The following is a 13,500-nucleotide window of genomic DNA, read 5'->3' on the forward strand; positions in this document are numbered from 1 at the left end:
TTTAAAAACTATCTAAAGCCAAAGCAGTACTTGTATGCCACAGGGATTTATTTTCTTAAATATGTCAAGAAAGAAAAAAAAAGAGGGAAAGGGAGGGAGGGAGGGAAGGAAGGGAGGGAGGAAGAAAGGAAGGGAGGGAGGAAGAAAGGAAGGGAGGGAGGAAGAAAGGAAGGGAGAAGGAGAAGAAGGAAGGGAGGAAGAAAGGAAGGGAGGAAGGAAGAAAGGAAGGAAGGAGGAGAGGAAGGAAGGGAGGAAGAAAGGAAGGAAGGGAGGAATGAAGGGAGGAAGGAAGGAAGAAAGGGAAGGAGGGAAGAAAGGAGGGAAGAAAGGAAGAAAGAAAGGGAGAAGACAAAATAAAGTAGGATAAAATATATATTAAAATAACAAATAATTATTATGAAGAAAAATTTCTATTTAAAAAAAAAGGGTCAGTCTAACCCTAGGACAAATGGTGGAAACAAAGCTATACAGACAAAATCTCACACCGCAGCACACACATACACACTCACAAAAAGAAAAAAGGGGAAAATAATAGTATATCTTGCTCCCAAAGTCCACCTCCTCAACTTGGGATATTTCGCTGTCTATTCAGGTTTTCCACAGATGCAGGGCACTTCAAGTTGATTGTGGAGCTTGCGGTACGTGGGCCTCTCACTGCTGTGGCCTCTCCTGTTGTGGAGCACAGGCTCCGGATGTGCAGGCTCAGTGGCCATGGCTCACGGGCCCAGCCGCTCTGCGGCATGTGGCATCCTCCTGGACCAGGGCACAAACCCATGTATGCCGCATCGGCAGGCGGACTCTCAACCACTGCGCCACCAGGGAAACCCTGCTGAGAGTTTTTATCATGAGTAGGTGTTGGATTTTGTGAATGTTTTTCTGCATCTATTTATATGTTCGTGTGATTTTTTTCTTTAGCCTGTTGATGTAATGGAGTACATGAATTGTTTTTCAAATGTTGAATCAGCCTTGCATACCTGGGATAAATCCCACTTGGAAGTGGTGTATAATTATTTTTGTATGTTACTGGGTTAGATTTGTTAAATGTTTTGTTGAGAATTATTGCATTTATGTTTGTGAGAGACACTGGTCTGTAGTTTTCTTGTGATGTTTTTGCCTGGTTTGGGTATTAGGGTGATGATGGCCTCATAGAATGAGTTAGGAAGTATTCCCTCTGATTCTATCTTCTAGAAGAGATTGTAGAGAATTGGTGTAATTTCATTTTTAGAGGTTTTGTAGAATTCACCAGTGAACCTTTGTGGGCTTCATTTTTTTTGTTTTGTTTGGTTTTTTTTTGGCCATGCCACGTAGCTTGCAGGATCTTAGTTTCCCAACCAGGGACTGAACCCAGGCCCTGTCAGTGACAGTGTGGAGTCCTAACCACTGGACCACCAGGGAATTCCCTGCATTTGTTTTTTAAATCATGTAAGAAATAAAAAGTGGTGTTACAAACCAAAAATACAATAATACTGGCTTTTTTATATTTCCCCATGTACTTATCTTTACTGGAGATCTTTACTTCTTCATACAGTTCTGTGATACCATCTACTACCCTTTTATTTCAACATGATGGGCTCCCTTTACCATTTCTTGTAGGGCAGGCCTAGTGGTAACGAACTCCTCAGCTTTTGTTTATCTAGAAATGTCTTTATTTGTCCCTCATTTTTGAAGGACAGTTTGCCAAGTATAGAGTTGTTGGTTGAGTTTTATTCTTTCAGCATCTTGTTTTTTAATTTTTAATTGAAGTGTAGTTGCTGTATAATATATGTTACAGGTGTACAATATAATGATTCAGAATTTTTAAAGGTTATACTCTATTTATAGTTATTATAAAATATTGGCTATATTCCCCATGTTATACATATATCTTTGTATCTTATTTTATGCCTAGTAGTTTGTGTCCTTTACTCCCCTACCCCTATATTGCCCCTCCCCCCCTTATTGCTCCTCCCTGGTAACCTGTAGTTTGTTCTCTATATCTGTGAGTCCACTTCTTGAAGAAAGGAAGAAAGAAAGGGAGAAGACAAAATAAAGTAGGAGAAAATAGTTATTAAAATAACAAATAATTATTATGAAGAAAAATTTCTATTTAAAAAAAAAGGGTCAGTCTAACCCTAGGACAAATGGTGGAAACAAAGCTATACAGACAAAATCTCACACAGCAGCACACACATACACACTCACAAAAAGAAAAAAGGGGAAAAAAAGGAAATTTATTACTTTACATGATTGAAAAGTCCAGGGATAGAAAATACTTTAGATATTGCTGGATCCAGGGACTCATAGTACTTCAGGAGTCATTCTCTCTTCATCTCTTGGCTCCTTTGTTGGTTTTATTCAGGTGGTCTCTTCCCACAAAGCAAGGAAGTTCGTAGCAACTCCTATTCTCTCAGTAACCCCATCAAAATATTATATTTCTTTCTGAAAATTCTAATAGTAATCCCATTTCAATTTCTTTGGACGGATTTGGGCCATGTGGCTTTTATAAACTAATTATAGAAGTCAGGGAAATACTACTGATTGGGTGTGCTTAAATCATATACCCCCTTCTGAATCTAATCCTAGTGGTAAAACAAGGATTGAAAGAAGGAAAGAGTTGGATACCCTTAAAAAATCAGATGTAAAAAAGAAAAAAAATCCATCATCGTGCATTTGCCAAGAATGTGATATATGTGTTGAGCCTGAAATAATGAATGAACAAAAGTTCCATAAGGTGAACAAGTAGCTGTAGGAGATAGAGTAGTGGGCATTTGAGGCAAAGGGGACAGGAAGACACAGGGATGGTTAAAGAGTGTGATAGTTTGGAGAAACGAGAGTAGGTTGCTGTTATGGCTAAATCTCATAGCAACCACCTCCGTGCACTTTCACTTCTGGCAGGGACAGGGCACTTGAGACGCTAGGCATTCTAAGGGCAAGTACCGCAAAAAAAAAAAAAAAAAAAAAAAAAAAGTAAAGATTTTAGTTTCAAATATTTTAGTTATGACATATTTATCGATGGAAAAGGAGATCTTTAAATTGTGGAAAAATAATATTTTCAAGGCTTCTATTTACTTTTAGCAAACATTCAAATAGGCTTGTCAAAATTTATCAGACTGTACACATAAAGCCCAGTGCCTTCCAATGTATGTAAATTTCATCTCAATTAAATAAAAAAAAATCTCGGCAAAAAAAGAAAAGAGACTAGATAGAAATGACAACTGCATGTGATCCTAAATTGGATCTGGGCTTGGGGAAAAATAGCTATTAAAGACAATATTGTAATAATAGTGAAATTTGAATATGGACTGTGGTTCAATAGTACTTTTTTCACGGATTTTACATTTTCTGATTTTGATCATTATACCTTCTTTTAATGAAATACATATTTGTGAATATTTAGGGGTGAAGGGGCATCATGTCTCCAATATACTCTCAATCGTTTTCTGAATCATTTGAGAGTAATACTCATTTATATATATAAATAAAGTTAATATGTACATTTTTATGACAGATCAAACAATTGGATTGAAATACAAATTATTGATAAACACAGGTAAAATTTTTAATATAATTATTGCGACTTTTCCCTAAGTTTGATATTACATCAACATGAAAAGTTTAAAAATACACAGTTATTCTTTCAAGATCATATGTATAAAGGTATACTTTATACCTTTTATATCCTTGGCTATTATTTTCTCAAGTCAGTACTTGCCTCCAACAGTGTAAACTTCTTTTACACGTGTTCAAAACTGTAAAAGCAAGAAGTCACCACATAGCAACATTCCACATGGAATGTGAGACGGACTTGGAGCAACATTCCTCCCTTGCTCTATACAAGCTATTTAGTTCTCAGGAGGTCTCATTCATATGCTGGGTCACTTTTCAGTAATGCAGTGTTTGTCCTAAATGTGATATGTGGGATTAACACTGAAACACTGGATGAAGTAAGAGCCTTGAAAGGAAATGTAAAGAAGTCATTAGACCTGAAAAATTATATCTCTGTTTATGATCACTTTCACTCTAAGATTTAGAGAAGTAAAAATATGTATTGGGATATATTTTCAGGAGGGCGAGTGTTACAGATTCCCCGGGCTAAAGTGGAAGATGCTGGGAGATATATGTGTGTGGCTGTGAATGAAGCTGGAGAAGATTCCCTTCAGTATGATGTCCGTGTACTCTGTGAGTTTTTCATTCGTTTTTTTGTTTATTATGCATTCTTTCACACAAAAGTTTTTTGAGGAACTAATGTTTGCATGATGTTGCACTAAGCATTTTAGAGACATAAAGATAATCAGAAACTGATAGCTTTCCCAGGGAGCTGTCTTATACAAATTGAAAGCACATTAGTTAGGACTCCTGAAGTATCAAATAACAAACTAGCTTAAATTTTAAAAAAAAAGAGAGAGAGAGAGAGAATCACTGATTCATGAACCTGAAAAGTCCCAGAGTAGAGCTGGCTATAGTCATATCTGACTTCTATGGCTCAAAAGAGGGCCACCAAACTTTACCTTTCTCTTTCTCTTGGCTTTGTTTTTCTCTGTTAGCATCACTCTCAGGTGGGAAATCCCTTTGGATAGCAAGTGGGCCCCTGGAAACTTACATCTTCTTCGTTTCACATCCAAAATGAAAGCTCTTCTTATCCAGTATTTACAACTGAAGTCCCAGAATTGGATTTCCATGGCTTTAACTGGCCAAGCATGACCCACATATCCATTTCTGAACCAATTACAGAGGCCAAGAGGCCTAATTGATAAGGCGTAATACATATGTCCACCCTTGGATCACAGTCATATTATGAATGCAGGGACTGAGAGTAGAAGAAGTATTGCACCTTTAAGGGAGAAGAAAGGTGATGCTACTAGAAGCAGGAACAAATAGATGCTTCCATGAGAAGGAGTTGAGCTAGAGACGTAGCAGTAGGAATGTATAGGAAGCAGTTGGTATGAAAGATTTTACAGAGGAAGTGATTAAGTGATATGAAGCATTAGGCACTTATCTGAGAGTATCAGATGACACTGAGATTTTTATCCTGGGTGTTTAAGAAAATTATAGCAAGAGCAATAAAAATAGAAGATTTGGGAAAACAACATAACTTGGGAAGAAGGAAGTCAATTTTGTTTTGGATGTATTGAATTTGGCATGATACCAAGATACTTAGGAAGATGTTGAATGAGACACTGGAAATATGGAACTACAACACAGGAGAGAGAATTGAACTAAGAATATAGAGTTGAGAGTTATCCACAAACAGGTGATATTCAAAGGCATGAGATTTCCAACAGAAAGGGTTATAGATAGCTTAGGAGAAGATTAAAAAAAAAAAGATCATTGTGGGATCATTTACAAGTAGGAGACAGGAAAAAGAAAATAGAGGAGAAACAATCTGAGGAGTTAATGAAAAGTAGTAAACTACCATATCACCTATTCAAGGCATAGAAAAGGTTATCAAGAAGTGGGTTTAGTATGGGATGCTAAAGTAAGTTTAAGAAAATAAAAACTGGGGAGAAAGGCCATTTGAAACTAAGAAATCATTAGTGAAATTCCGAAGATCAATTTATGTATAGTATGGTGTGATACAAAGCCACAGAACAAAAGGATAAATATCGAGCAAATAATCAGAAAGAAAAGGAAACAAATATAGAGTACTCTTAAGACATTTTGAAGAGGCAGGAAGAGGTGAAATAGAGTTTTAGGAAAAGAGCTTGTTTGAAAAAACATATTTAAGAGAGATTTGAACTTGCATATAGACCAAGGAAAATGATCCAACAGAAAGAGACAAGTTAAAGTTTCAAGTATGTGTGTTGATGGGAGGAGGGGGCAAGGATTGATGGAGCAAGTTCTAGAACAGGGGAAAAATGCAATCAAGAAACCAAGAGGGGTCGACTAGCCTTTCATGGTAGTGAATTGCCCTACCTTGGAATGGTAAGAAGGGATATGTGGGAATGTATATCAAATGTATTTAGTCCTTTCCTTAAGTATGAGAACAAGAAAGACAGTGGCAGGCTGGTATTTGGGCCTGTGGAAAACAGAGAACCTTAGAGATTGCCATTATGGGGGGGTATGATAGTCAAACACTGAAGTTGGAGCTATTTGGCTTAGTCATAGCTTTCTGCACCCACCCTCATTAACCTGGGATCAGAGGTAGAAAAAACAGATGATGTGACCTAAGGGTGGGGAGAGGGGAGCCATGGAGGCAGTGCCACAAGGTAACAAAGGTACACTTTGTGGAAGCACTGGAGGGTAAGGGACATAGCATGTGCAGTGAGACAGAGCATCGCTGAAATGACCCACTCTGAGACCTAGGCAGAAGAAGAGGAAAAATGAGCTTGCAGGAAGGCTGATAGGTTAAGGGGGAGGAGTGGAAGGGCTAGCATTTCAGCGCAAACAAAAAGCCAGCTTATGAAGGAAGCCTGAAAAGACGTGAAATAGAGAAAACACAAGAATTCAAAATTCATTTATTTGACAAATATCTATTGATCTCTCACTGTGTGCCAGGCACTGTGCCAGGCACTGAGGATACAGCAGTGAATACCGTAGACATCAGACCTTCAAGGAGCTTATGAACTTGCAAAGGGCAGAAATGTTTATGTTGAATGGTCCAAGGTATGACAGTCTGTGGCTGGCTGAAGCGGGGTAGAGGTGAAACTAGGGTGGGATGGGTCATCAACATAGATTTTAAAGTCTACAAGGTAGTAATAAGAAGACAATTAAAATCAGTGCTAACATCATCAAGAGCAGTGAAGGAATATCTTTGACCACCTGGCTTAATTTGACCTAAGTTTGGAAGGAATTTAGTTTAGGACTGGGTGGAAGGATCTGATAAAGTAGCAAGATATTATAGGTTGGGAGGAACTGGAATTTGGTTAAATTGAAATGGAATTTAGGGATTGGTTGTCAAAGGGAGATATTCATGTCTTCCGTCCGTTATTTTTAATTAGGAGGAAGTTGGAAAGCATGTTGGAGATGAGTTTAGAGAAGTACGAACAAAGCAAGAAAAACAGCCCACAAAGTCTGTCTAAATTAGGAATACTTCACGGTGTTTGATGCTTACCTCCTAAGTGCCACTAAGAACAATTATGAGAGGTGTAATCCAGCTGGAGGGCAGGTCAGAGCAAAGAGCTTTGGGGGAGGCCTCTACAGGTCAGACCTTGGGCCTGTAGTGCATCTCCTGGTAGTTCCTAATGATTCAGCTCCAGGTAAAAGTTGAAGAAAACACTGAATCTTTAGTCCCAACATTTCATTTGATCAGTTTTCATGGTGTGGAGGTATTGATAGCCTCATTTAATCTGAAATTCAAGTTTATTATTTACTAATCTGCAGTTCAAGCTATATATTCTATGTTATCTAAAGTACAGCAAAAATCATCTAATTTTGAATGTGAAAGTTTGCATTCAAAATAACACTGAAATTTTATTATGGGGCCTTGTAACTTTGATTATTTGCTTTATAGACTTTCAATTTAGTTTTGGAGAGACCCAAATACTGCAAGAAGGCATCTGCATTAAGCATACATTCTTTACTGATTGATAAAGATATGGCACATTTTAAGAGAGTAAAACAAAATACCTAAGCTTTCAAAACAAAACAAAGTGATTATTCATTTTGAAAATGAATTTCTACATTTACAAAAGCAGCCAACACATGCATTCCTGGTTTAACATTTCCATTTTTAAAAAAATTCTACAGCTAGTATGTGTTTTTTCATAACTGACTAGTCTAACATCAGGTGGGCATGAACCTGGATTGATTCTATATTATTGTTTTAAATGAGAATGAATATATGTAGAAAGATCTAGAGCATGGCTTCCCAAACTCTAGCATGCATAAGGATCACGTGGAGAGTTTGTTAAAACACAAACTTCTTTGGCTCTCCTAGGGATGCCAACTAAAGAAGGCTGAGTCAGACCCCAAAATCTGCATTTCTAGCCAAGCTCCCAGGTGATGCTTATGGTGATACCACTGATACCGAGGCTGGGAAACACACTTTGAGTAGCCCAGACAATTCCCTTGCAAATGAGACCAAACCTGTACATTTCAAATACATTTAAAGATTTACCTGCGTCCGCCTGCCGATGCAGGGGAACCGGGTTCGCGCCCCGATCTGGGAGGATCCCACATGCCGCGGAGCGGCTGGGCCCGTGAGCCATGGCCGCTGAGCCTGTGCGTACGGAGCCTGTCCTCCGCAACGGGAGAGGCCACAGCAGAGGGAGGCCCGCATACCACCAAAAAAAAAAAAAAAAAAAAAGATTTACCTGGCTTGTCTAGATGCCCAGGTAGACTTAACTGTTAATTTGTGCAGATGCCACTTGCATGTGTGCTTGCAAACCCAGAGGGCACCGTGGAAGGGGCTGAGAGAGAAACTAGACAAGATGTATTGGGGAAGAATTGGGATTAACCTAAATGCGAAGAACTTTGGGAGGGGTTAGTCCAGGATAGGTAAAGAAAGGGAAGAGAATAAACCCAAATTCACATAGATTTATCACCCCCCCCAATTTATTAGTGTAAAGTGTTACTTCAGAATCATGGATTCCTCTTCAACGTTTGTTCCTCTATTATCCCAAACTTTTTAAAATTGTCAGAAAACTAGAATAATTTAGAAAAGACCTTGTTTCCTGTCATTATCTCTCTGTTGCAATCACTTATTAGTGCCGCCAGTTATCCAGGGAGCAGACAGTGATCTCCCTGAAGAGGTCACCGTGCTGGTGAACAAGAGCATGCTGGTGGAGTGTTTATCCAGTGGCAGCCCCACACCGAGAACTTCCTGGCAAAAAGATGGGCAGTTCTTGCTAGAAGATGAGCATCATAAATTTCTATCTAATGGAAGAATTCTGCAGGTAAAAGTAAAAAATCTAATTTAAAAATAGCTATTTGACTTTGTATTTTATAATAATTGTCTTTTTGCTTTTAAAAATAATTTGTCTTGGTTTATAAATATTGGCAAAAATAACTAATCATAAAAAGGATATATAAAATAAAATTCTTCTTACTGATTCTTTTCTCACTATCAAAGGTAACCACCGTTAACAGTTTTGTGTGAATTCTTCCAGAGGTTATCTGTACATTCAGCACACCACACACACACACACGCACACACACACCTAAATTTACTACAATATGGCCTCTGTGATAAAAACCAAATTATTACAATTCTTTCCATTGCAGATTTCTGATGATTAAATTCTAGATGGTTTAAGATTCCCTGTAGATTAAAATTTGTTCTCTATTGGCAAAGAATTGATAATAAATAATAATGGAAACCACATAAATATCCTGAGTTGTTGTTCACTAATGGGCATGTCTATATATTTCTTTTCAAGGGTCTTAAAAGGAAGATAGGCACTTGTAGAAATAACACCAACTCTTTTGTTAGGATGCAACTTAAGAAATTATTTCCCAAACATATTAATGATATTGTATAGGCCCAAGAATCTAAGCATCAGTGTATCCAACACAGGACCTATCCCATGCAGTTCTTTATTTAAAAAAAAAAAAAAAAAGTATGAGTTTCATTGCTTGTAAATAACCTTTAATTCTCAAAGTATCTTCTGAACACCATGACTATTTCTTTTTGATGCTTATACAACCTCTAGCTAAATACTTAAATATTTCTGTTGGCTAAGGCCAAAAGATATATAGATGGACAGAAATTTCTGTATAATAAAAAAAAGAAAATATAACTGCTATATTAACTAACTCTTGCTACATAAAACAAACCACTCCAAACAACTTAAAACAATAAGCATTTATTTAGCTCACAAGCTTTCTGGTTGGCTGGGTGATTCTTCTGGTCTCGGCAAGGTTTACTCAAGTGTCTGCATGCTGTGGATTGAATCCGTGGCTCTGCTGATCTTGGCTGGGCTCTTGTATGTATCTGGGACCTCACCTGCAATAACGAGGCTGACTCTTCCCACATGATCTCTCGCCCTCCAGCAGGTTAGTCCTTGTTTCCTCACAGAGTGGTGGCAGGGTGCACATGGTCTAGGTTTGAAATGGAAGACTGTCACATCCATCACGCTCTATTGGTCAAAGCCGGTCACAAGGCCAACACAAACTCTCCATCTTTACTCCACTCCCTGATGGGAGAAGCTTCACAGTCACACTGCCAGGGATGTAGATAGGAAAGTGGGAGAATGATTTGGGACTTTTCATAGCCAATATACAAGTATGTATAAATTTGCCTTTTCTGATTAGGAATCTTTATAAATATTTATTTGATTGTTCTGACTGATAAAAACCAGCATCAGCACTATTATGTACAAAATTTTTTTCCTATGCTTATCTGGTATTAGCTAGAAAGAGTATGTATTGTTTATTCTCAAAAATTGACAAGTTGCTTTATAAAAAAGTTTCACTTGGAATTTCTTCATTTTTTTTCCTTAGATTCTAAACACTCAAATAACAGATATCGGCAGGTATGTGTGTATTGCTGAGAACACAGCTGGAAGTGCCAAAAAATATTTTAACCTCAATGTTCATGGTAAGAGCTCAGTTCCAAAAACATCTGTTAGAGTATGCTTGAAAAAGCAGGAAAACTGTATTTTAGATTATGTACGCTTATTTTGCATTTTTTAACTTGAACAATGTGTGGAGCCTGCATTCATTCAACTTTTCCCCTTCTTTCTTTCTACCACAGCTTGTGCGATTTATAAAGTACAAATCTTTTAGGGAGTCTGTTTTTATATTATTTCAGTCCCTTAAGAAAAAATAGTTACTCCTACATATTTGAAAGTAAAAAAAAAAAAAAAAAAAATCACAATTTGAAATCCCAAAGATTACAAGTTTATATGAAGTTAGAACCAAATATATAGCTCTTCTACCCATAAAAATTTACCCACTGGGCCTGCTTGGAACCAGTTTCTGTCCTCAACTGTAGAATTCATGTTGAGTTACACCCTCCGGTATGTAATATACTTCCTGAAGAAGAAAAAGTAACTTTATAGAGTTAAATAATTCCTGAAAACCATCAGTACACCTAATTTATTTATTAGATTCTAAGTTCTCAATAAATGGTAGACACTCCATAAATACTCATTTTTTGCTAAAAAAAAAAAAAGCAGTTAGATGTCAGCCATAAATAGTTTTATTTTCATCATGCACAGCTGCTTCCAGAATATTAAATTGGAAATGCTGAACAATTATTATAAAAGATTTTCTTTAAACATGTGATTCATATGCAGAATTCTAGCTCATTTTGGAAATAGCTGAAATTTGACATTAGTGAAAAATTTCTTCCTTCAAAAGACTTTTATTTAGCATAATGGATATTCTTTTTTGGTGCGATATGTAGGGAGCATTGATGTCTGGCAATGTTTGGTGTTTGTGTAACAGATATTTGAAGCACTCTTACCTTTTTTTATTCCCAGTGTTTAGCAAGGTTTTTTTTGAGTAAATCTGACCAAAATAGAAGAAATGTGTTATGAATTCCCCAGAAGAATAAATTAAGCAAATATAATCATTGTGAAAGTATAATGTATTAATCTAAGTAATCTAAAGTAATCTGTAATCTAATTTGTAATCTAATCTGTAAAGTACAGTAGAATAAATGTTGAAAAATAAAAATGTTGATCATTTTTCCTGATTCCACAAGGCAGAATTAATTTTTCCTCTTTTATGTGGTCAAAAGCATCTTGTAAATACCCCAGTTTTAACAGTTACATATGCTACCTTGTTATCTTTATATGTCTGTATCTTCACCTCTATCCCATAACTTTATTATAAACGCTGTAGGCAAATGGTCATTTCTTACGGACCTTGGTCTTCCTAAACCTAGTCTAAAGTCATGGTAGTTGCTAAATAAATATTTGTTGTTCCTTTATTATATTTCCTTCATATCCATTTCCTCTTTGTAATGCATAGGAAAAACACCTGAAGTAGGAGCCTTGCTTGACTTGAGAGGCAGAAGCCACTCGTGTTTACTATTGAGAATTGGAGTTCAGGGGCGGGGGGGGGGGTTCCTCTTTTACCGGTTAACAGTGTCTTGAGCTCCTGCCTGCAGTCAGGAACCCATACTTAAATACTGGAAAATTCATGTGGGAGAGAAACAATTTAAATTGTTTTCACTTAAAACCATACCATTTGTTATCTCCCTGTACAATATCGCTTGCTTCTCTTGGACTCTAACCTTCAGCCTGTTGACCTCCCAGTTTTTTTTCAACCCTCTGTGTCTTTACTTTCCTTCACATCCAGTTTAACTTTCATGGACCAGCATATCAATCACTTCTCTTAGCCCACGCCTTCTCAGCGCTCTTGCTCAATAAAGGCTCAACTCTGCATATAACAACACAACACACTGACTGCTTGATACCTACGAGGTGCTGTGCCAGGTGTTTTATATATGTTATTTTACTTAATTATCTCAGTAACCCCAGGTGGTTGGTACTACTTTATACCTCTTTTACAGATAAAAAAGCTGAGGCTCAGTGAGACTAAGTAACATGCCCAAAGTTACACAGCTGGCAAATAAAGAACCAGGATTTTAGCTCAGGTAGTCTAATTCCAGAGGCTTTAAACTTAGCTGCTTTTCTGTATTACCTCTCACTGAATTCTATACCTGCACCTAGGTAGCTAAGTATGGCTAGAGAAACTCTTGGTGTCAGGAATATTGGTGTTATTATAAATTCATAGATACTGCTTGAAATGAGCCCTTTATACTGCCTCTTCATGGCTCTACTCCATAGTGACTCATACCTTCTTGAATGTCAGATGGCCCCTGTCTTAGCTCAGGCAGCCATTAACAAAATACCAGAGACTGCATGGCTTAAACAATAGGAGTTTATTTTCTCGCCATTCTGGAGGCTGGAAAGTCCAAGATAAGGTTCCAGCAGGGTTCAATTTCTGGTGAAGGCTTTCTCGCTTGCAGATGGCCACTTTGTCCTCACAAGGCCTTTCCACTGAGCACGCATGGACAGAGAAAGCAAGGAAGCTCTCAGATGTCTCTTTTTATAAAGACAATAATCCTATAGGATGAGTGCCCCATCTTTATGACCTCATTTATATTTCGTTACTTCCTTAAAGGCCCCATCTTCAAATACAACCACACTGAGAGGGCTTTAGTATATGAATTTTGGGGGGACACAAACATTCAGTCAATCACAGTCACCTCTCACCTTCACTCAGTCAGTGCCCTTACCTCCTGTTTTACAGGGAAAAGAGAAGGCATATGGCTGAAACCACTTCAAATTCCTACCATCAAAGTGAGAATATTAGCTGCATGTGATGCTGCCATTTCTTCCTTCCATTACAACACAAGATGGGAGCATTCCTGTACCTTCTAAAGACTGACTTGACCACATCCCTGGCGACCACCTCGTCAAAAATCTCACAATCTCCTCTCTTCCTCTCCAGTATTGAAATTCACACTTTTACTGGCTCCTTCCCAAGAGCATTTAAATTTACTCATCTCTTGCCTCTTAAAAAAAACCCCAAAACCAAAAACACAAACAAAAAAAACCCAAAAGAACTCTCCCTTAGACCTAGTATTTCTCTTCAGTGGCCTCCTTCTGTTTTTCCCCCATTTCAAAG

General features: G+C 37.6%; 1 protein-coding gene across 1 annotated transcript in view; it reads left to right on the forward strand.

Moving 5' to 3' along the window:
- Positions 1-13,500, forward strand: part of HMCN1 (hemicentin 1) — a 554,195-nt gene that overhangs the window by 394,781 nt on the left and 145,914 nt on the right. The window contains exons 55-57 of the mRNA XM_024133815.3: positions 4,045-4,158; positions 8,626-8,813; positions 10,360-10,456. Of these exons, the coding sequence (XP_023989583.1) occupies positions 4,045-4,158; positions 8,626-8,813; positions 10,360-10,456 (399 nt within the window). The remainder of the gene's footprint in view (positions 1-4,044; positions 4,159-8,625; positions 8,814-10,359; positions 10,457-13,500) is intronic.

Source organism: Physeter macrocephalus, chromosome 4 (assembly GCF_002837175.3).
Source record: "Physeter macrocephalus isolate SW-GA chromosome 4, ASM283717v5, whole genome shotgun sequence".
Classification (NCBI taxonomy): Eukaryota; Metazoa; Chordata; class Mammalia; order Artiodactyla; family Physeteridae; genus Physeter; species Physeter macrocephalus.